Source organism: Canis lupus, chromosome 7 (assembly GCF_048164855.1).
Source record: "Canis lupus baileyi chromosome 7, mCanLup2.hap1, whole genome shotgun sequence".
NCBI classification, from domain to species: Eukaryota; Metazoa; Chordata; class Mammalia; order Carnivora; family Canidae; genus Canis; species Canis lupus.
In genome coordinates this window covers 23,990,762-24,013,989 of record NC_132844.1, presented here as the reverse complement: position 1 = coordinate 24,013,989, position 23,228 = coordinate 23,990,762, and the positions used below count along the sequence as shown (strand labels likewise).

Sequence of the window (23,228 nt, the reverse complement as noted above, 5' to 3'; positions counted from 1 at the left end):
AATTAAAAAAAAAAAAAAAAAAAGAAGAAGAAGCCAGCATGGAAGGACTGTTGACCCCTTTCGACCTAGTCTATGGAAGCATCCCATGGAACAAAGATGGAAAAACTCTGGTTTAGAGCCACACAAAAATATCATTCTTTCAAATTAATATTATTAGACTTAAATTAAATTTTGGAATCTGTCATGAAGTTAATTTATTTGGCTGCTGTTGGCAACCAAAGATGCCACAGAGATTGTTTTTCCTTCATTCCTCAACAGTTGGCTGAATAAGCTGAAGAAGTCAGATTTTATGTCATTCCATACCCTTATCACATTTTCTCTGCCTCTCTCCCACTCAGCTCAGTTCAATAGGAGAGAAGAAGATAAACACCCAGTAGTACCTCAATATTATGAGAGATGTAAGAAAGGGTCAGAATTGATTTAAGAATGTATTTAAAGGAACAATCATTTGCTCAACAACTAAGCATGCTGATTTTACTAGCTCATATAGCCATAACAGGCCATACAGTCAAATAGTAGGTAATATTAGTTTAGTATTTTCATAATTTTTTCCTTACATTTACATATATTACAAACACCGTAGTGCAAAAAAAATATGGACTCCAAATTAGAGCTGCATCAAACTTCTGGCTCTAAATCCTTAAATAAATCACATAATTTTATTCTTCTTCAATGTTTGGACCTAGTGAATGGGAGTCAATGATTTCTTCATATAATTCTCCTTTCTCCCTCCCCCTTCCATGGTCACAAGTTATTAAAGTCAGAAATAGATTGGGATATAAGGCTCTCTCCTTGGTTCAAAACCAAGCAACGAACATATGCAGTTGGCTTCATAGCATGGCTCTCTGGTTCCCAAGGAGAAATATTACTGCTATGGAACAGTCAAGTTTCAAAATACTGCCTGGCAACTGGGGCTAGTGCATAATCTGCCACTCCTGATACTTCATCTCTTGCTATCACATAGTTAGAAAACTTCTTCTGATCAACTGCTCTCTTATCTTTGCAAGATTATTCAAGAAATTCTTCTACCATGGTGAGATAAGATGTGCCAGGGAAGGGAAAGAGGTAGGGAGCACCTGCATGCCTGCTCTTGTTCTTTTCTATGGAGGCCACATAATCACTCTAGATCCAAGCTCTAGGCTCCTCGGGCCCAAGCATCTTCCCATGTCCAGGCTCCATCACACCAGGCTTACACTGGGCTTTGGAGACAAAGCTCTAGCTAAAGAGATCTTTTACAGGCTGCTGTCTCTCATGGATCTAATTTCTCTTGGAAAGCAAATATCTTTATATAATCAATCTCCAAAGCATAGATAGGACGCAGGATCAGGTATTTTGAGGACATGAATCCAATGTTTGCTCCCCAAGTGCCTCTTCCTGCTCCCATAGTGAAGGCCTTTAAGCAAATGTTTAAGGACTAGTGTTTCTGCCCCAAATGACCCTACAAAGGTATCCATTCAACAAACATTTAAAGAATGTCTGAGTGATGCAGACAGAAGAATAACCAAGACCTGCTTCTTGCCTTCAAATAGCTCAGAGTGAGAAAGATATGAAAACAATTATAATACAAACACGACATATGTACAAATACAGGGACTACCTTATAGTCTACATAGTGGTCAGCTGAACAAGACTGAACCTTTTTTTTTTTTTTAATTTTTATTTATTTATGATAGTCACACAGGGAGAGAGAGAGAGGCAGAGACATAGGCAGAGGGAGAAGCAGGCTCCATGCACCGGGAGCCCGACGTGGGATTCGACCCCGGGTCTCCAGGATCACGCCCTGGGCCAAAGGCAGGCGCCAAACCGCTGCGCCACCCAGGGATCCCCAAGGCTGAACCTTAAAGAAGCTTGAAGAATAAGAATTTCAGATGGATTAAAGGGAAGCCATTCCAAGCAGAGGTTCCAACAGGTCTTTATCAGGGCATACATAGGGCAGCCCGGGTAGCTCAGTGGTTTAGTGCTGCCTTCACCTCAGGGTGTCATCCTGAAGACCTGGGATCAAGGCCCACGTCAGGCTCTCTGCATGGAGCCTGCTTCTCCCTCTGCCTGTGTCTCTGACTCTCTGTCTGTCTCTCATGAATAAATACATAAAATCTTAAAAAAATATATCAGGGCATACAGGTGAGAAGAGTTGCTCCATCTAGAAAGTCACTTGGAAAAATGGATACATGGCAAAAACGCAAAGGAGAAAAAAAAAAAGGCAAAGGAGCAGTTGTGGGAAACTAGGTTGGGAGAAAGGTAAGGATCAAATAATGAGCAGCCCTGTAGCTAAACAAGCTACACTCAAGCTAAACACTTTACTTTGAACTTTATCCTTAGGTATGAGAAAGCTCCTGAAAATTTTTCAGTATGAGGAGTGATCTAGTCAGTTTTGTTTTATTTTGTTTTATTGGATCTGGTGACAATAGTGACTGAATAGATAAATACTTATTGTGTGGCCTGGTACCATGTGAGAATGCCTGTGTATGTGAGTGTGCGTGTGTGTGTGTTTGTTCCTGGCTAGGAGGTGAAGTAAAGGAGTAGACCAAGAGATCAAAGATGATTGATCATCTTGATTCCTACAAGTACCTAGTTGCTATTAACCCCTGGAATAAGGGATGGGGTGCAAGTTTGGGGGAGGAGAATAAATTGATAAGTTCAGTTTATTACCTTCTAGAGATTTTTTCAGTCTGTGGGAAATTCATACTAAGGGCATCGGTAGGAGAAGCTCCCAGGTTTTTGGTGGAGATAGTAGGATCCTTTGCACTCGTTTCTTACGTACCAATCACCTGCTAAACATACTAATAGGCCCCTTCTGGAGAAAGCTGCCACAAGAGATCCTTTACACATGGGTCTCCCTACTTTGTACTGTGAGACCCTACTGCCTTCTTGGCCAGAGCAGACCCAAAAAGGGACCAGGGAGCTTGATGCAGTGCAACTATTGAGAGGCTAAGTCAGAGGCCTATGAGGTGGCTCTCTACAGAGCTCTCTGCCCATCGCCACAAGTCCATTCCAGAAAAGTCACAAAAAATTAAGTTTTCCCACTTACAAAATGAACAAATTACCATCCACATGCTAGCACACTGGCCCTTAACCAGTTATGGGTATTCTCTTAATTGAACCATCCATACCTCTAAGACAATTCCACATTAGAGAGAAAGGGTTATATCTCTTACATTGTGCAGTGCTTTTAACCACTTTTTTCCACATATGCATTGCTCCAAAAATATCACAGCACTGAAAATAAAACAAAGGAAGGAAGCATTTTCATCGTGCCTCCTAGCATTTCTAGTGCATCCCATATGTCATCTAATTCACCTTCACTATGAACTCCAAATGATCCATACAACAAAGCAAACAAACAAAAAAGATTTTTAGAAATCATCTCGAATAGAACAGCAACACCATCTTTGAGGAAATGATACCAAAAAAGAGGAAGCAATTTACAAACATGGCATGTCGGCCAAAGCTCAGCCAGCTGGTAGATCCTATACTTTGGAAATGCACAAAATTCTGGAGAATTTTAAAAGTTTCTCATAACCTCAGGTCTGATGACCTATCGAAAGTGAGCTATGTGCTCTTTTTTTTTTAATTTTTTTTTCAATTTTTATTTATTTATGATAGTCACAGAGAGAGAGAGAGAGAGGGAGAGACACAGGCCGAGGGAGAAGCAGGCTCCATGCACCAGGACCCCGACGTGGGACTCGATCCGGGTCTCCAGGATCGCGCCCTGGGCCAAAGGCAGGCGCCAAACCGCTGCGCCACCCAGGGATCCCGAGCTATGTGCTCTTAACGTCTTGGGACCCACCAGTTGTCCGTTCCAGAGACTGCACTATTATTTTTATTTGCATTATTCTCTGGACACTCTACTAAGTCCCTCAGCTGTCCTAAGGAACTTGGTATCATGTGACCTCTAAGGAGTCACCATGCATGTTTACCCACATAGTTTCATTTAAATCTATGAAAATCTAAACAATTTAAGCATCCTACCATCTAATCTAAAAGTGGAGGTTTTCTTTCCCTCTTTCTTCTTTTACTTTCCTTTTTTCCCCCTGGGGGTTCTTAAGAGAAATTATATGAATGCATTTCTTGGAAAGCCCAAAGCCTTCACCAGATTTTTAAAGCAGTCCATGCACCCTCAAATATTATGATCCATTCTACACACTTGGTCAGCTAAGACTATTTCTCAGCCCGACAGCACTCAAGTTAACAACACTCTGTTCGATCAATATCCCCAGACTTTTCTGGAGTTCCTACACATTAAGTATTTCTTAAAGATCAAAGATTCGCAGTGTCAGCTCTATTCCATCGGGATGCTAATCTTGCTGATTCCTACGGAAAAGACGCTTCCTTGGAAGGAAGACATAAAGCAGCAGCAATATGTGCTCAAACCATCACTAATATTCTAGGATTACCATTTAGAGCTGAACTGCGGAGTTTCTCCCTCCTGACAAACTTATCAAGGTGCAGATAAAATGAATACCACTTACAAAACCTAGTGGTTTATTTCCAGCCTGCCTTAATAGGAGAGAGTGGCTTGACTTTTCTTGCATCTTAAAATGCACCAGAGAAGAACTTGAGGCTGGGATTGTTCGGGCTGCTCTGTGAATGAAGCTGGGGCACTAACCACAGGAAGTCTCCATGACGGAATATCGAGCTCTATCATCGTGTTAGTCGTCACGGCAAAAATCATGCTTTAGTGCCGCCTTCCGCCCAGGGCGCGATCCTGGAGACCCGGGGTCGAGTCCCAGGTCGGGCTCCCTGCGTGGAGCCTGCTTCTCCCTCTGCCTGTGTCTCTGCCTCTCGCGCGCGCTCTGTGTCTCTCGTGAATAAATAAATTAAAAAAAAAAATCATGGTTAGCCCCAGAGTACACGGCTCATCTAACTAGTTTTCTGAGCTCGCTGGTTCGTTGGTTTCCAACAGAGCATTCCTTTAGGTCTGCAATTCCAGTCGCCCCAAATGCTGCAAATGGGAAATTCAAACAAACCGGTCCTCACACGCCAAGTGAGTCAAACAGCTAATAAAAGTCCGGTGGCGGCGACGAAGGGACAGCGACGCTCCGCGTTCCGGGACCGCAGGGGCTGGCTGCCGCCCACGGACATCCCCGTGACACCTGCTCTTGGCGAGGAGCCTAGGGCCCAGCACCGGGCGCCCACGGTGACGGGAGGGAGAGTCCGGGCGCCGCGGGGGAGCGGCCGGTGCCCGGGGTCGGCGGCGGGCGCCCGCCCCGCGGCCTGCACCAGCCCGGCAGGCGGCGGTCTCGCGTAGAGCGCGAAGCCCCGCAGCCGAGCGGCGAGCGCCGGCGGACGCGAGGGAACCGCAGCGCCGGGCCCGGGAGCCGGGAGCCGGGGGTCGCGCCGGCCCTGCCCTGCCCTGCCCGGCCCGGCCCGGCCCGGCCCGCCCAGGGGCGCCGCCCGCCGCCCCGCTCACCCGGACTCTTCAGGTTGTAGCGGGTCTCCATGGCCGATCGCCGTCCGGGCTCCGGCCTCCCCGCCCGCCGCCTCCACCTCTCCGCGCCGCGGCCGCCCGGGTGTCAGCGCGGCTCGGGCCGATTGGGCCGGGCCGAGGGAGCCTCCGCAGACGCCGCCCAGCCCCGGCCCGGACTGCGGGCGGGGCGCGGGCTTCGCGATGGCGCCGCCTCCTCCGCGGCTCCCCCGCCTCCCTGAGGGCCGGGCGGGCGCCGGCGCCGGCCGGGGCGTCGCTGAGCGGGGCGCCCGGGCTGCGGGTCAGCCTCGTCGTGGGCCGCCGGCCCCACCCCGCCGCGGCCGCCGGCGCTGCGTCACCCGCCCTCGCCCGGGTTTGTGAAGTTGCCCTGACGTGGCGGCCGCTTCGTGGCGGTCGGTCGCCGCCGAGGTCGCTCCGGGCTCTGCAAAAGCGGGCGGCGCCCGGGTCCGCCTCAGGCTGCGGCCGCGCGGAGGCGCCTTTCGGCGGGCGGGGAGGGGCGCGCGCGGCCCCGGAGCCCATCCCACAGCGGTCGCGACGGCCAGTGCGGCGCCAAGACCCAGTGCTGAGCCCGTGGACCCTGGGAAGCGAACGCGGGGCGGCGGCAGCGGCGGGGGCGGAGGGCGGGGGTTGGGGTGACCGGGTGACGGGCGCTGAGGGGGCCTTGGCGGGATGAGCACCGGGTGACATGCGAGATGTTGGCAAATCGAACTCCAATTTAAAAAAAATAATAATAAATTAATTTTAAAAAATCTTTAATCAGGAAAAGTAAATAAAATCTTTAAAAATAAAAGGAAATTGAGTAGGGTTTTTATTTATTTTTATTGTTTTAAAAGATTTTATTTATTTATTCATGACAGACACAGGAAGAGAGACGCAGGCAGAGGGAGAAGCAGGCTCCACGCAGGGAGCCCCACGTGGGACTCGATCGCGGAACTCAAGGATCAGGCCCTGGGCTGAAGGCGGCGCTAAACCACTGGGCCACCCGGGCTGCCCCCAGTAGGATTTTTATAGCAATTTAGGTTTGTGGGTTTCTTTTTGTTTTTTTGTTTTGTTTTGTTTTGTTTTTTGTTTTAGTAATGTGATTAGGTGCAAGGTACTTTTAAGCCTGGGGAGGGGAGTGAAAGAAATTATAACTTGTCAAATAAAACAGCGAGTCACATTGAATTTGGGGGGAACGTGTACAAATACATAAGGGTAAACCTCAAAGGACACAGTATAGGCTTCATTGTGGAAAGCGGGATTCAGAGAAAGGGTTACATACGGGTTCTCGAAGGCTAAGGAAGGGGTGAGAATTGAGGCAGACACGGAGGGATTGGCACGGTGGGGAGGATGAAGAGGATGAAGAGGGAAGGGAGGAATTCTAGGTGAGGTGAAGCAGGGTTAATCTGGCTGGACAAGTTCTATTTTGTTACATAGAGAATTGTACCAGCAACCCTTGGTAAAGACTGAAATGGAGAGGGAAGGGATGAAATGGAGGATATCTAAAATAAGAATTAGGTGGTATCTTTGAAGCCATTCCATGATGTTGTTTTCTGAGCCGCAAATGGATAATCAGAGTGGCTGAGATATGCAAACAAAACCAAACCCCGATACCCTGCTTCATTCATTTATGCATTCTTTGTGTTGAATCTTCAAATTGTTTAACACTTGACAGTTTTGCAAAAGCCTGTGGCTTGTGCAATAGGCCTCACAGTAAAGAGGCTTGTGAAATAGGTACTATCATTCTCCTTGATAGCTAAGGAAACAGTCTGGAAACACTAAGAACCTTTTTTTAGTTTTTAACTTTACAGGTTTTATTTACTTATTCAAGAGAGACACAGAGAGAGAGGCAGAGACATAGACAGAGGGAGAAGCAGGCTCCTTGCAGGGAGCCTGATGTGGGACTTGATCCCTGGACCCTAGAAGTGTGAAGACAGAGGTTCAATGGCTGAGCCCCCCAGGAGTCCCTCTTAATTTTTAGAAGACATCCCTACCTAGCCTATTCCTTGGTGTTGAGGGGGTTCAGGACAGCAGTCCCCCCACCTCCCACCCCCTGAGTGTTATTTGGCATATGGACTATTTTAAAGATTTTATTTATTTATTCATGAGAGAGAGAGAGAGAGAGAGAGGCAGAGACACAGGCAGAGGGAGAAGCAGGCTCCCTGCAGGGAGCCCAATGCGGGACTGGATCCCAGGACCCCAGGATCACACCCTGGGCCGAAGGCGGCACTAAACAGCTGAGCCACCCGGGCTGCCCAATTTTGTTTGTCTTTAACCAAGAAAGGAGAGATTATAATTACCACTGAGCCAGTCTTGTGGGGTGGGGGGTGGGGGTGGGGGGGAAGAGTCCAGTTGAGGAGCAAGAATTCTTTGTCCCTTTTCACGGAGCAAGAACTCCTGTCCCCTTCAAGGTCCTTCTAGCTGAACTAAGAATCAAATTGACACAAGACAGATAAACAGGAGAAAATCAACTTTAATTGCGAATGTACAGGGAATCTAAAGAGACATGGAGACTCCAAAGACAGGGAAAATGAGGTCTATATGTCATCCTGAACTAGAGAGAAGGAGGTAGGGATCTGGGATTTCAGAGGGAAGGAATACAATTCACAGGCAATAAGGAGAACAGATGTTTGGTAATTAGATGTTTGCCCTGCCATACAGATGGGTCACTCAGATAAAATTTATGCCTTCCCTTTATCTGGGAAAGACCTCCAATTTAGATTCTTCTGTGTGGTTAAGGGAGGGGCAAAAGTTTCTTTTGAGCTCCCAGGGTCTTAAGTGCCTTCAGCTCAAAATAATCCATATGCCAGGGGCTCCTGGGTTGCTCAGTGGTTGAGCATCTGTCTTTGGCTCTCATAAATAAATAAATAAAAATGTTCTTAAAAAATTTATTCTGACACTTTAGTTAATGGGCACATGTTAAAGTTTTTAAGCTTATCTCAAGAGCCAAAGACCTCTAAGCCAATCGAAAGATTTCTCTCCGCAGAGACATTTAAGAGTATTTATTTAGAACCACAATCCAGCACCTGGGTACTCAGTTCTTTAAGCATCTGACTCTTGATCTCAGAACAGGTCTTGATCTCAAAGGTTGTGAGTTCAAGCCCCAGTTGGGTTCCATGCCTACTTAAAAACACACACACACAACTATAATCATTGACCTATACAGTTCCTCTTTTCCTTAGATAGAACAGAAGCCCTTTGAAGTGCAGATCCCCCACCCATCTTTATTTGCATCCAGGGAGCAGAGCCAGGACTATACTTTTTGAGCATCTCCTGTGTATGGGGCCCAGTATTGGGCACTTGACATACATCAACTCCTTTGTTCTTCCGAACAATACTGATAGCAGCACAGGTTATTTATACCCATTTTACTAGTGAAGACAGTTGAGGTCTCAGAGAAGTGAGCAATTTATTTTTTTGAAGATTTGGTGGGGAGTGTGCCTGGGTGGGTCAGTCAGTTAAGCATCTGACTCTCATCTCAGATCACAAGATTGAGCCCAGCTCTGCCCTCAGCTCAGAGTCTGCTTGGGATTCTCTCCCTCTCCCTCTGCCCCTCCCCTGCTCATGCGCTTGCTCTCTCTCTCTCTCACTCTCTCTCTCAAATAAATACGATCTTTAAAAAAAAATTTTTTTAATTTGTACACCTAAAATGGAGATCAAACTTATGACCCTGAGATCAAAAATCACATGCTTCACGATTGAGCCAGTCAGGTACCCCAAAACCATTTACTTTAATTCTCAGTTTTTTCCACTACAAGTTCTTATGCTTCCGACATTATTGCTTTATCATATTGATGAAAACAATTTTTTCTAGAATTTTTTTTTATTTTTTTATTTGATTTGAATACTTTGAAATCTTAAAGTTTCATTGTCTTATCAGAGGTCGCTTGTCTAGAAAGTGGAAGAACCCTGATTCAAGTCCAGGTCTTTGGACTCTGAAACCTGGATTGTTTTTGCTACACTAGCAAGGAATCATGCTATTTTGGGGAAAATCAGGCCTTTTCCCCATTATTTGAAAATGGATATGCTTCTTAGAACCTCAGTGTTATTCACTTTGAGATATTTATCCTTCAGCATTTAAAGCTTTTCTTATATATATTTTTTTATTTGAGAGAGCGAGAAAACACACACAAGTGCGAGCAAGGGTGGGGTGGTGGTTAGAGCCAGAGGGAGAGGGTGAGGGAGAATGAGAATCTTAAGTAGGTTCTATGCCCATCAAGAGCCTGATCTCAGGACTCTGAGAGCTGAAACCAAGAGTCCATGCTTAATTGAGCCACTCAAGAGCCCCGAACTTTTCTTATTTTTTAAAATGATTTTTCTTCTTGGTCATAAAGGTTTACATGATTGTTGTTCAGTATTTGGAATATGAAAAAAATGCAAATCTCCCATAATCCTACTGCACAGAAATGGCCATGATCAACATTTTAGTGTATTTACCTTGAGCCTTTATTTATAAAGTATTAGTACTTTAACAGAGTTGAGCTTCCTTTGTATATACTCCTTCTTATATAAAAAATATCTAATAAATAAAATCTTTAAAAAAAGGGGGAGGCTGCTTGAGTGGCTCAGCAGATGAGCGTCTGCCTTCAGCCCAGGGCATGATCCTGGGGTCCTGGGATCGAGTCCCACATTGGTCTCCCTGCATGGAGCCTGCTTCTCTCTCTGCCTGTGTCTCTGCCTCTCTCTCTCTCTCTCTCTGTGTCTCTCATGAATAAATAAATAAAATCTTTAAAAAAAAATAAAAGTATCTGCCATCAGCTAACTGGATTACTTGTTTTGCAAGTAGCAGTACTATTATCACTTAGATTGATAGTGTAAATTGACTAATTTCACATCAATGCCTTCCTAGAGTATACTTAAAAGTGAAAAAACACCTCAGAAAGTTATATATGGACTCTATTGTGGGCATTTTATTAATTACTTTGAATATTTTCTAATAGACACTTTTCAATTTTTCACTTAAAAGAAGACCCACCTGCCATGGTTTTCCTATTGTTTCACCCCCAGGATTTCCCCTTTAAAATAATTAATAAGAAAAATGGGACTATTTATTCAATGGGGATGTAATTGTAGCTGGTATTAATATAAGGAGATGCTGGCCATTATTAGGGACCCAAGTTTAAATTCTGCTCACCTGAACAAAAATGTCAGCCAGGAAGGAATTTGTTTCCCGTGAGCCCAGCCTTACTGCACCGCAGGTCCAGCATCTACCCACCATCAGGTGGCAGGCTGACAGATCCAGGAGTGAAATGACCTCTTCATTTTATCCTCCTCAGTTTCTGATTTGTTCAAGACATATCTGACCTGCTAATTCTATGTTAACACTTTTCTAATACTGTGTTCTAGAAGAAAGTATTGTGAAGAGATCACATGTGAATTTATCTGAAACCCAGTGGAGTGCTTGTGAAACTAGTTTAGTAGGGCCCTTCCACCAAACGACTTATAGTCCACTCGTTTTAAAAGTACCTCATTTTCCATTAATAAGCAAAGAAGCAATTTCTAAATACAGTAGTAAACAGTTGTTTGCCACACTATTTAAATCATTTTTATTGTCTTTTACTGTCTTTTTGGAGATCCAATCTGCGGCCATAATTTTGATTTATCTGACACTTTACCCAAAATTACAGCTCTTGATATTAGAAATGAGGAAATAGAGGGGTGCTTAGGTTGTTCAGTCAGGTAAGTGTCTGAGACTCTTGATTTCTGCTCCATTCATGATCTCAGGGTCGTGAGATGGAGCCCCATAAGGGACTCCGTGCTCAGCAGGGAGACTGCTTGAGATTCTCTCCCTCTGCCTCTCCCTCTGCTCATGCGCATGCTCTCTAATATAAATAAATAAAATCTTTACCAAAAAAAAAAAAAAGAAGAAAAAGAAACCTGCTTAGTATTGTGGTTTTGCTTCATTTGCAGGGACTTTGTTTGTTTTTGTGGTTTTTCATAGTAAAGTGCCTTTATTTATTTTCAGTTATTTAAGTAATCACTATACCCAACCTGGGGCTCAAACTCAATGACCCTAAGATCAAGAGTCACACGCTCTTCTGATTGAGCCAGTCAGGTGCCCCTCATAATAAAAGTGCTCTTAAAATGAAAAAAATTGCAACACTCATATTCCGTACTCCTTAGTTCTAACAGATTGATGAGTTGGTCAAGAGATATTTCCTTTTCTAATCTTAGCTCTAAGGAAACACCTGCCACTAAGATAAAACTAGTTGTTCATGGGTGAAAGAACAGGTACCTCACGATGTGCCTGCAGCTGTGTCTTCTTCCTCCCTCCTCCCGGGTCCTTTCTTAATTATTTCTTCCAGCACTGTCCCTCTGCCTCTCTGTCTATGCCTTTTTTCTTTCAGGTCCCCTATCGGGCCATTGCCAATCCATCAGCCTCTGAGCCTTTTTAGCCACTTGCCAATTGAAGAAACTTGTTCACTTATGAACTAGCCTGAATAGCTTAAAAAACTGCTCCCTATCTTGAAAGCAGTTTCAGTTTCTGTTCGTTGGGAAAATACAAAATGGCAAAAAAATTACTTCGAATTTAATACTTTTAAAGAAATTTGTATTTTCTTCATCACTATAGTATCCACAGTAGTCCAAAAAAGTCATTGTTCATAAAGATGTGAAAACTTCTTTAGTCTACAGACAATGCTCAGTGCATACACAAATTACAGACCTTCCGAGAGAAATTCTGCAGCCCCAAGGCATTTCAGTAATACTATTAACATCTTTAGAACAAACAACCTTATGCTCCTTCCCATTAAAATCCAGTCTACAAACTTTGAATGACAAGTCATCAACTTTTAAAAAGCAGTGATGGACTTTCCTGTGGTTTATCCTTTTAGCACAAAATAACCAAAAGGCATGGGTATGCCATACTCCATACACCTTCTAGCATCTTGTGAGAAATCAGCTGGGCCAGTCTGACTTCCTGGAAGTTGAAGTTGGGTTTAGGTGCAGATGTTCTTAAAAGAAAATGTATGCTATATATATGCCAAGAAGAGAAAGCAAAACTTTTCCCAAATACCATTTTTCAGAAAGGAGAGTTGCCTTATATTTTTGTCTACTTTGTCCTTTTTTTTTTTTTTTAATTTATTCATGAGAGAAACAAAGAAAGGCAGAAACACAGGCAGAGGGAGAAGCAGGCTCCTTGTGGGGAAACTGATGCAGGACTTGATCCCAGGACTCCAGGAGCACACCCTGAGCCAATGGCAGACACTCAACCACTGCGCTACCCAGGTGCCCCTACTTTGTCTTCTTGAACGACGTACTCTTCAGAAAGAAAATAGGTATTGAAAGGCCTTCAAGCAGTGGCAGTTTTCTAATAAGGGCCACCTAAAATTTAATGGCATACACATGGGGAATCCACACAGAAATGTAAACTCCAAAGACAGGCAAAATGAGGTCTGTATGTTATCCTGAACTAAAGAGAAGGAGGTAGGGACCTGGAATTTCCGAAGGAAGGAATGCACTGCACAGGGTGATAAGAAGTAAAGTAGATATTTGGTAATTAGGTGTTTGCCCTGCCATACTGATGGGTCACTTGGATAAAGTTTATCTCTGGTAATAATCCTTACTCTGTGAAAGACCCCCAATTTAGATTCTTCTGTGTGGTTACAGGAGGGGCCAGAGTTTCTCTTGAGGGTCTTGATTGCCTTCGGCTTAAATTTCACACCAGAGGGACCCATCTTGGGCCTGCATTAGCATGGAAGAAACAGGTCCTAATTACTCTACTATAGTTGGGCATTCAGGGGAAGGGTCTTAGTTTTGTTTTTTTCTTTTTTAAGATTTTATTTATCTATTTGAGAGAGAGTGAGAGACCATGAGCAGGGGGGAGGGGCAGAGGAAGAAGGAGAAGCAGACTCCTCACTGAGCAGGGAGCCCAATGTGGGGCTCTATCCCATTACCCTGGAATCATGACCTGAGCCAAAGGCAGATGCTTAACCGACTGAGCCACCCAGGCACCCCAGGCCTTAGTTTTTGTTTTTTTCTTTTTTTTAATTTTAATTTTTTAAAAAATTTTTATTTATTTATGATAGTCACAGAGAGAGAGAGAGAGAGAGAGAGAAGCAGAGACACAGGCAGAGGGAGAAGCAGGCTCCATGCACCGGGAGCCCGACGTGGGACTCGATTCCGGATCTCCAGGATTGCGCCCTGGGCCAAAGGCAGGCGCCAAACCACTGCGCCACCCAGGGATCCCGGCCTTAGGTTTTTTACACAGTTTTGGGAGACTAGAAAGATCCTCCTTGCCCCAGCAGCAAGGGGCACATTGAGTACACATTGAGGAAGCTGGGATGTCAAGACCCCAGGCAGCGAGACACTAGTTAATGCTCTCCTCCACATTGAGTGTAGCAGCTATATCAACTCCCTTTCATGGGGAAGGGACTTGTCCACCTGCTTCTTGGAGTGTTCAAATACTACAAAAGGGCAAAACTTGTGGATTCTTGATACCAGATAAAACCAATGACATCTGAATTAACAAAGGTTCCATAGAATTTAGATACAAACTTATGAGTCCCTAAACTCCCAGTAAGGTTAATTACTGGGGTGCCTGGGTGGCTCAGTCAGTTAAGCATCAGACTCTTGATTTGGGCTTTGATCTGGCCAATGGATTCATTCACTCCAGCAATGCTTCACAAATTACAGGTCGTGACCCATTAGTGGATTGTGAAATCTTTTTTAAAAAAGGAAATAAAGAAAATAATACTAGAATGCATTGCAGTAGAAGGAATAGTACTTTGTGATTTTTTTTTTTAAGTAATAATTATAGGGTACCTGGCTAGCTCAAGCAATGGAACATGTGACTTTTGGTCTCAGGGTTGTGAGTTCAAGCCCCACCTGGGCATAGAGCTCACTTAAAGAAAATAAAAATGAAAATAAAAAATAAAAGTAATATTTATAAGGGGCACTTGGCTGGCTCAGTTGGTGGAACGTGTGACTCTTGATCTCAGGGTTGTGAATTTGTGCCCCCCATTGGGTGTAGAGGTTACTTAAAAATAAAATCTTTAATAATTAAAAAAAACTTTAAAAAGTAATTTTTATAGGTGTGACTATGTGATAGTTTGCAGTGTGAGTTGTATTTTTTGTGACTCACAACAACAAAAAGTTTAAAATGTATTGCATGAAGAGTTAACTCCTACAGTTCTGTAAAGTACTTTATTTTCTATTACTAAAATCCTTGCATCTCTAGAATCTGCCTTTTAGCTGTTTTATTAAGCACAATGTCTGGCATATAATAGGTGCCCTATCAGTCACTGATGAATGAAAAAAACATTATCATTTCCCTTAGAAAACAACTGACAAAGAAAGGAATCAAGATTCATGGTTCCATGGGGGTGCCTGGGTGGCTCAGTTGGTTAAGCCTCTGCCTTCTACTCAGGTCGTGACCCCAGGGTCCTGGTCAGCAGGGAGCCTGCTTCTCCCTCTCCTCCCCACTCATACTCTTGCTCTCTCACTCTCTCAAGTAAATAAAACCAGAAAAAAAAAAAAAAAAAAAGACTCATGTTTCCTCTTACTTACCATACACTATAGGGGCATGCTGGTTCACCTCTGTTGAGAGATGAACCACAGCTAGAGAGGGAGGTAAGAACCAGGGAGACAGGTTCTTGCAAACTTTACTGAGGAGTTTGTTATCTATAATGGAGAGCTATGAGAGATGTTGAGCAAGGCAGTGATATGGTCAGAATGGTGGTGGTTTGGAAGGGTCACTCTGGGTCTTGTGTGGAGAATGGAGATGGATGGATGAGGTGGAATGATGTTAGTTAAGATGCTATTGAGATCCACAGAAAAGGAGATGGTGGTCTAAACCAGGGTAGTGGCAAAAGAGATGGAGAGAATTGATTGAATAGATGTTTATAAGGCTGAACTGAAAGAACTGGATGGTTGATTGGATGGAGTGAGCTGGAAGGGAGAGTTAAGAAGGGGGCCCACATTTCTGGCAGGGACTGCAGGAAGCAGAGTCACACCACCACAGAAGGAGAAGATTTAGCAAGAAGGGAGTTCAATTTTGGACATTTTAGATTTCTTATAGAAGATTCCAGTAAAATTATGCTAATGGCAATTTTAAAGGTGGATCTGCAGCTCAAGGAGAGGTTAGGATTGAAATGTATCTTTTTGGGGGTGTCTGGGTGGCTTAGTTGGTTAACCCTCTGCTTTTGGCTCAGGTCATGATCTTGGGGTCCAGGGATAGAGCCCCTCATCAGGCTCCCCACTCAGCAGGGAATCTGCTTCTCCCTCTCCTCCCCACTATTGCTCTGTTGCTCTCTCTCTCTCTCAGATAAATAAAATCTTTTTAAAAATTTGTTTGAGTTTTAATCCAGATCATTGTTTTTTTATATATAAATATGGTTGCATATAATAGAAATGAAGTAAAAGGTTGAATATAGCTAAGATCAAAGACTAATTCTCTCGACTTTCTGAGAATTTGATATACTTTTGCTTCTTAGAAAACTAAATGTCTGGAAAAGGTATTTAAATTCTCTTTTGATATTTAAACACTTTAATATTATTTTTCATATTCAAGTTATGTAATGAATTAGGAAGAAGGCATAATCTTGAGTGAAGCACATTAAAAGGCTGCTCTTACTGCTTCTCATGTGAGAAAAGCTATTTCTTTTAAAATTTCCCAGCATTTTAGCCTTCATAATCCCAGGCAGCAGTAAATCCTAAACTTCAAGTCCCCCATTTTACTATCTGTAAAGAGAGAGCATTTAAAGGGACATGTGGTACAGCTGCTTAGAGCAGTATTGAGGGTGGACTCTCCAGCTAGACTCCCGGCCTTGTGTCTTGCTAGTTACGTGATCTTGACTGGGTTATTTTAACTCTCTACCCTCAGTTGCCTGATCTGTAAAATAGGAGTGATAATAGTATCCACCTCTTGGGTTTCTGAAGATAACTTATGCAAAAGCACTTATGAGCCTGACATAATGTGTGCACTCAATCATTATACAGCATTAGTAAGTAATTCTGTTAAAGACATTTTCTTTCTCCTAAACTCAACATCACTATCCGTTAAAAATCTTAAAAACATATTATTTTAGACCAGATTTTCCAATCAGAAACAGAATTTCATATATAAGATATTTTTTATTCATCCATTCATCCGAGACACACAGAGAGAGGCAGAGACATAGGCAGAGGGAGAAGCAGGCTCCCTGCAGGGAGCCTGATGCGAGACTTGATCCCAGGACCCCAGGATCACAACCTGAGCCAAAGGCAGATGCTCAACCACTAGGCCACCCCAGTGCCCCTCATGTATGATACATCTAAAGCTAGTCTTCTCTGGGAACTCTAAGAATCTGTAAAAGTCATTACAGATTGGAATCCTACTAAGCAAGTCAGAATCGATAAGGTGGACTGTTTGGAAAAGAATTTCCAGATGGCTAGGGATTAGGGGACAGAGCAGCAAGAATTAGTATCTGAGGTTTACTGAAAAAAACGGTTCTAAACAACCATGCTCCCATAAAAAATTTGGAGATAAGAGAGCTTAAAAATATAATAAAAATAAAAGTGTAAATAGAGTGATTTATCCTCATTTCCATAAAATGAAAGCTGGTTAATCAGGACATTTTACTAAAGGGACCCAGCAGGGCCAATGAAGCCATGATATTCACATGCAGTAAACAACCACAAACAGGAAGGATCATACTTACACCTCACCAAAGAGAATATTCTGGTCCCAGAATGATTAGTTACGAATATGCTTGAAATAAAACAAGGGCCTTACCAAATCATGAGCATGACACATGCTTTTAAGTTGGCAGTTAACATCTTTGAAAGCAATGGTTTAACAATTATAAATGTACTGCTTAAAGTAAAACATAACATTGCGCTTGATTACAAATTACAACCAGTCTATAGAAGTTAAATGCATACCATACTTTAATAATCAAGACAGTTCAGCCGTTTTTCTGGAGTATGTCTCAAACAGAATTAGCATATAACCCGTATATAACAATATTGCTGTGTTTTTTAGTCCTTTTATGTTTAAGGGTCCAAAATATATTATGCTCACAAAATAACACTGTCTGTGAAGGCCAACCAGTTTTTTTGTTTTTTTTTTTTAATTTATATTCCTTCAAAAACACTCTACCCTGGTCATACACGCTAATTTACATAACTAAAAACAACCAAAGATGGTAATTCACAGTCTCACCTCCACATAGAAGTTCTAATTGCCTTAGAACCCCACAGGTCAAGTTCTCAACCTTTGAAAATGAGTCAGAATGTTCCAGAGCAGTCACTGTAGCCATGTATTTGGGCTTTGTATTTATAGCATAGATTTGAGACCTAAACATGGCCATACACATCGCAGTAAGCAAAGTTCCATATCAAAAATAAAATGCAAAAGGAATAGATTTTGTAATTCCAATAGCACAGACTTAAAAAAAATTGAAAACTTAGACATAACTCCTACATCTGTCTTTAACTAAGAGGTCATTGCCATGCTTACAGGTTTGAGGCAGTAATCTATGTTATTAGTGTGTAATCAATCAAAGAGTGCACTTACTACCATGAACTCAGGTCCTATGCCATAGGATTATTTTTTTGCTTTTCCCCCAAAGAATCATTTGCTCCTGAAGTAATAGACTTTTAAGGCACATTTTACAAAAACCCATCATACACCCAGCTTAAAAATTGAAGCTCCTCCTGGTTACAATAATATGTATATGTATACCTACGTATTGTGTGATTTACCAGATAGGCAAGTGTCTCTACCTTGAGGATAAAGTCACATTAGAAAATTGTTTATTTGCTTAATCAAAAAGAAAGATTGTGTAAAAAATATTAGAACATTAAATTTATAAGAATAACCCATATGTACCAAGCCTGTTGGCAAAGATCCAAAGAGCCAACAGGATATACAGGTCTAGAAATTAAGGAAAAGTCTCTTTTGGAACCCTGGGTTCCTACCCACCCAGGCTTCTGAGCAGGAATCATGAGGAAGGGAGTTGGGCGCCTTAATAATTCTGAGAAATTTCCTTTCAAAATGCACGGACCCTTGGGAGGACTCAAATCTTATACCTGAATCAGCTACCATCTTGCATTGTAGTTAGCAGCCTCAAAGGAATAGGACTTGGGGAGGGAGGGAGAGAGTATGGAAGGAAGACACAGAAGTAGGATAGTTTTAAGGTTAAGTCGCTTTAGGAACTTGGTACATTTTGCTAGGACCAGCTTCGATTTCCTTATGAGTCTGCTTAAAAATAAATACATACATAAAATTATTTTCTAACACTCTCAAGTATGCTTTAGGACACTGACCCTTGGGACGGACATAGAATTATCTACTAGGAATGGTTTGGGATGAGGGGAGATTTAGGAGTCCCTTAATATCCTGAAAGTCTAAAGTAAATATAAGTGGAAGAATTTCACAGAAACAAACACATAGCTAACTGTAATGCCTCCTCTGGCCGTCCTCTTCCTGCCGATTGTTAGGGGTTTGCAGGATGGCTTTTCAGCTGTGCAGAGTGTGCTGCTGGCAAGCTGAGCTCTAGTTCAATCAGAAGGTGGGAACAAGCAGAGTCCACAAGGCACACTGTCATGGATGAGCAGGAGACTCAGTGGTGACAAATGTGCTCACCAGCATTATGCTCTTTGGGAGAGATCTGAGACATTCCCTGTGGTTATGATCCTAAATAAACATTTTAAATGTTGCACAACAGACCCATCTCACAGCGGCCAAACATACAAATTGTATATATATATTTTTAAATCTGTAGGTACCAATCACCTACATTTGGGAAACCATGTTACCTCTGATGTTACTTCAGCCTAAGTGGTGGCAGGTACAGAAAAGCCTCCAGAAACCCTGAAATTCAGCAACATTCTTATTTCTCTCCAGTGATTGGCACCATTTTGGAAATCTGGTCCCGAAGATTCTAAAGAACAGTAATGCAGCAAAAAGGAATAACCTCTCTGTATAAAATGATTCTAGAGATGTGTGTTGAGGTAAAGAGCTTTGTAAAAACTGTTCAGTAGGGAAGTACTGCCACAGCTATAGAAATTTTTAGATAAGTTTGGTGCTAATATTATTCAACAAAACTCCCATTTATACCAGTTATAAACAGGAGACAGTTCTTATTGCTCCTGGAGCTTGCCGCCCCAATCTGTCTCAGCTCCACTGAAAAATGATTTTTCTTAACAATTAGTAGCAAAGATTCCCAAATTTGTAAAAAAAAAAAAAATCATTGCCAGTGCATTGCTTTTTTGATTTCTGATTGCCATATAGATCTGAACTACCCTACAGTATGCATGTCCTTGACACCAAGTACAGAAAAAAGCTTAGAAAAGTTGTCTTATCAAAGTTCAAAGAAAAAAAAAAACATGAAAAAGAGCAAAATATATACAGTTCCTGGCAGTCCTCACATCGGAGTTTCTGACTACAGACCATAAAAGTTTACATTTGTGTAAGGAAATTACAGTAGATTTGACTTCGTTGTTAAAATACAAGTTTCGGCTTCAAAGTGCTCACTTTATTTAAAAAAGATCAAGAGGGTTGCAGGATTTTTTTTTTTTTTTTTTTTTACAACAAATACATCATGTGTCCCAATCTCCTTTTTCCTCTTCCGTTAGTGCAACACAGGGCAGCAGCCTCAAAAGGTCTGACTTGCAAAGATACTCGCGAAGCCTCACTACAGGAGCACGTTTGGGGTCCCATTGGGGGTGGCTCCTTTCTTCTTCTGCATCCGATTCTGAACCTTCCGTGATTTCACCATTTTCATCCTCACCTCAAAAACCTCATGGATGGCTTTCCGGAAGCAATGAAAATTATAGTCAATAAGCCCTGGGGAAGAAAACAAAATAGTTAGAAATGTCACACAGAAATAATAATCTTCTCTTGTCATGTCATGCTATGGTCAGGTCAATCAGGACAAGCTACTAGAGCAGCCTCAACAGAAGGTCCACAGATTTCCCTCAAAGCTCTGCAGCTGGGCTTCAGGAATTGCATGCAAAGTTTCGTGAATGTCCACATTTTCCTAAGGAAAGGTTCCAGAGGAGAGACTACATTTTGAAAGATGTCTATGACCTGTAATATTGAAGAACCAACTGAAATGCACATTTTTTGACCTATTAGAATTCAAGATCTCTCTCTCTTTTTTTTAAAGATTTTATTTATTTATTCATGAGAGACACAGAGAGGGAGGCAGAGACATGAGCAGAGGTAGAAGCAAGCTCCATACGGGGAGCCTGATGTGGGACTCGATCCCAGGACCCCTGGATCACAACCTGAGCCAAAGACAGATGCCCAACCACTGAGCCACTCACGTGCCCCCAGAATTCAAGATTTCTTACAATTAAGACATATCTTCCATGGATGTTTATTATTTTTCCTCAAAAGGGATTATTAAATTGACTGAGTGGTGGCCGACCCTGACTTGAAATGTGGCTAAGATCTCAAAGCTCCCATATTCATCATTCAACCAATCAATACTTACTGAAAATCTATTATATTTAAGCCATTGTCAGAAGCCCTGGGAAAAGCAAAGTCCCTGACCTTGGAGTGGTAGTAGTTACCTCAGGTCAATTTCAAGCTTGGAAGTTCAACGACCAATGACACTCACTCAATACTAAGTAAATTTTAAATGCAGAAATAGTAGAGGAGAATCTTCTGTTGTTTTCTGAAATTACTGGTACAGGAATGGAATAAAAGATAATCCCAGGGACACCTTGGTGGCTCAGTGGTTGATCGTCTGCCTTTGGCCCAGGGCATGATCCCAGAGTTCCAGGATAGAGTCCCGCATCGGGTTCCCTGCATGGAGCCTGCCTCTCCCTCTGCCTATGTCTCTGCCTCTGTGTGTCTCTCATGAATAAATAAAAAAAAAAAAAAAAAAAAAAAGATAATCCCAAATCTTGGGTGTATTTTTCTTTTCTTTTTTTTTTTTTTTAAGATTTATTTATTCCTGAGAGACACAGAGAGGGAGAGAGACACACACAGAGAGAGAGACAGAGAGAGAGGCAGAGACACAGGCAGAGGGAGAAGCAGGCTCCAAGCAGGGAGCCTGATGTGGGACTCGATCCCTGGTCTCCAGGATCAGGCCCTGGGCCAAAGGCAGGATCTAAACCGCTGAGCCACCCAGGGATCTCCCTTGGGTACATTTTTCATTACACTAATTTGTAAAAGTGTTGAGAGCAACATTATATTTATACCACTTAGAATAAGGCAGTTGGTTCTATTTGCTATCTTTAAATTCATTAGAATAACTAGCCTAACAATCATTTCCATCCACTGAGGTGATGCTTCCAAAGCCTGGAAATAAAAGAACTGGGATTCTAGCCAACGAGTGAAATTCTTCAAAGTAGTCATATAACCGCAAGTGTCCTGGAGGAAACACTAGCTCAACTTCCAGAAGCAGGAAACTCTCTGAGTGGCGCCCTCTGCTGCTTCTGAAGTGACAGTGACCACAGTGCAATAAAACCCTTAAGTGGTAATCCTAAAGGCAAGACTACTGGAATAAGGGAGAAAGTAGTAAGAAATAAATAAGCCCCGGGCACCTGGCTGGCTCAGTCAGTAGAACATGTGACTCTTGATCTCAGTGTTGTGAGCTCGAGCCCCATTTTGAGTGTAGAGATTACTTAAAAACAAAATCTTGTGGCACCAGGGCGACTTGGTTGAGTGGCTGACTTCAGCTGGGTTCCTGACATCAGGGACCTGGAACTGGGCCCTGTGTGGGGCTCCCCGCCCTGTGAGGATTCTGCCCCTCCCCTTGCTCATGCTCTCTTTCTCTCCCTCTCAAATAAATAAAATCTTTAAAATAAAATAAAGCCTTAAAAAATAAACATTCATTTTCTGTCTAAGGCTTTCTTTGGTACCACATAACTGCCTTGACCACACACAGACAGCTACCAGGGATATGGGAATGAATATTTTGAAGGCACCCCTCAAACAGGGGCATGGTGGAGGAAGGTAGATAAATGTTGCAGTCTTTCACAAACCATGAGAGACTCCTAACTCTGGGAAACAAAGGGTTGCAGAAGGGGTGGTGGGTGGATGGACAGGGTAACTGGATGATGGGCATTAAGGAGGGCACGTGATGAGATGAGCACTGGGTGTTATACTATATGTTGGCAAATTGAATTTAAATAAAATTCTAAAAATAAAAATAAATAAAAAATGTTGCAGTTTCCCATACTCAACTGGGGTGATTCTGAGTTTGTTCCACACAGCTTCTCAGAGATTCTCTTATTGGAAGTGAACATAAATCTACTCATCGACACCACTATGGGTGGCTTTTCTACCTTCCCTGTCTCATTTCCCTACTTTATCATTTTTGTTTCTTGAGACCATCCTCCAAACAAAGCACATAATTAAAAGAAAATAAACAAGGAACAAAGAAATGATTTTATTTAGTGGGAATATGGATAGAAGATGTGAGAACCACCTCAAAATCCTTTGCCTATATATGCAACCAACTGCCTTAGGAAGAAAGTTTAGCTAGAAAAACTTTGGCTCAGTGAAAAGTCAACTTGTAGAAATAATCTGTTGGTAGTTCCTGACAAGTCTGAACTTACTCATCTTCACAGTTTTTTTAAAGATTTTATTTATTTATTCATGAGAGACCCAGAGAGAGAGAGGCGGAGACACAGGCAGAGGGAGAGGCAGGCTCCATGCAGGGAGCCGGATGTGGGACTTGACCCCAGGGCCCTGGGGCCAAAGGCAGATAGATGCTCAACCATTGAGCCACTCAGGTGTCCCATCATCTTCACAATTTAAAACCTAACAGTTATCTTGCTGCATTTGAAGTTTTAAAAGTAAAAATTCACAACTGAGGTTTTTAAAGGGAGCATTCATATCAAGTGGCTGCCATTTCTTTCAACCTTTTCACTAAAAGCTTTTGAA

General features: G+C 42.6%; 2 protein-coding genes across 3 annotated transcripts in view; both read right to left on the bottom strand.

Moving 5' to 3' along the window:
- Window positions 1-5,582, bottom strand: part of UBE2J1 (ubiquitin conjugating enzyme E2 J1) — a 29,261-nt gene extending 23,679 nt beyond the window's left edge. The window contains exon 1 of the mRNA XM_072832080.1: window positions 5,411-5,582. Within this exon, the coding sequence (XP_072688181.1) occupies window positions 5,411-5,441 (31 nt within the window). The 5' untranslated portion in view covers window positions 5,442-5,582. The remainder of the gene's footprint in view (window positions 1-5,410) is intronic.
- An 11,672-nt stretch (window positions 5,583-17,254) lies between these two features.
- RRAGD (Ras related GTP binding D) overlaps window positions 17,255-23,228 on the bottom strand; it is a 41,705-nt gene continuing 35,731 nt past the window's right edge. For both annotated transcript variants that reach the window (XM_072832078.1, XM_072832077.1), the window contains exon 7: window positions 17,255-20,174. In XM_072832078.1, coding sequence (XP_072688179.1) covers window positions 20,023-20,174 — 152 coding nt within the window. In that variant the 3' untranslated portion in view covers window positions 17,255-20,022. The remainder of the gene's footprint in view (window positions 20,175-23,228) is intronic.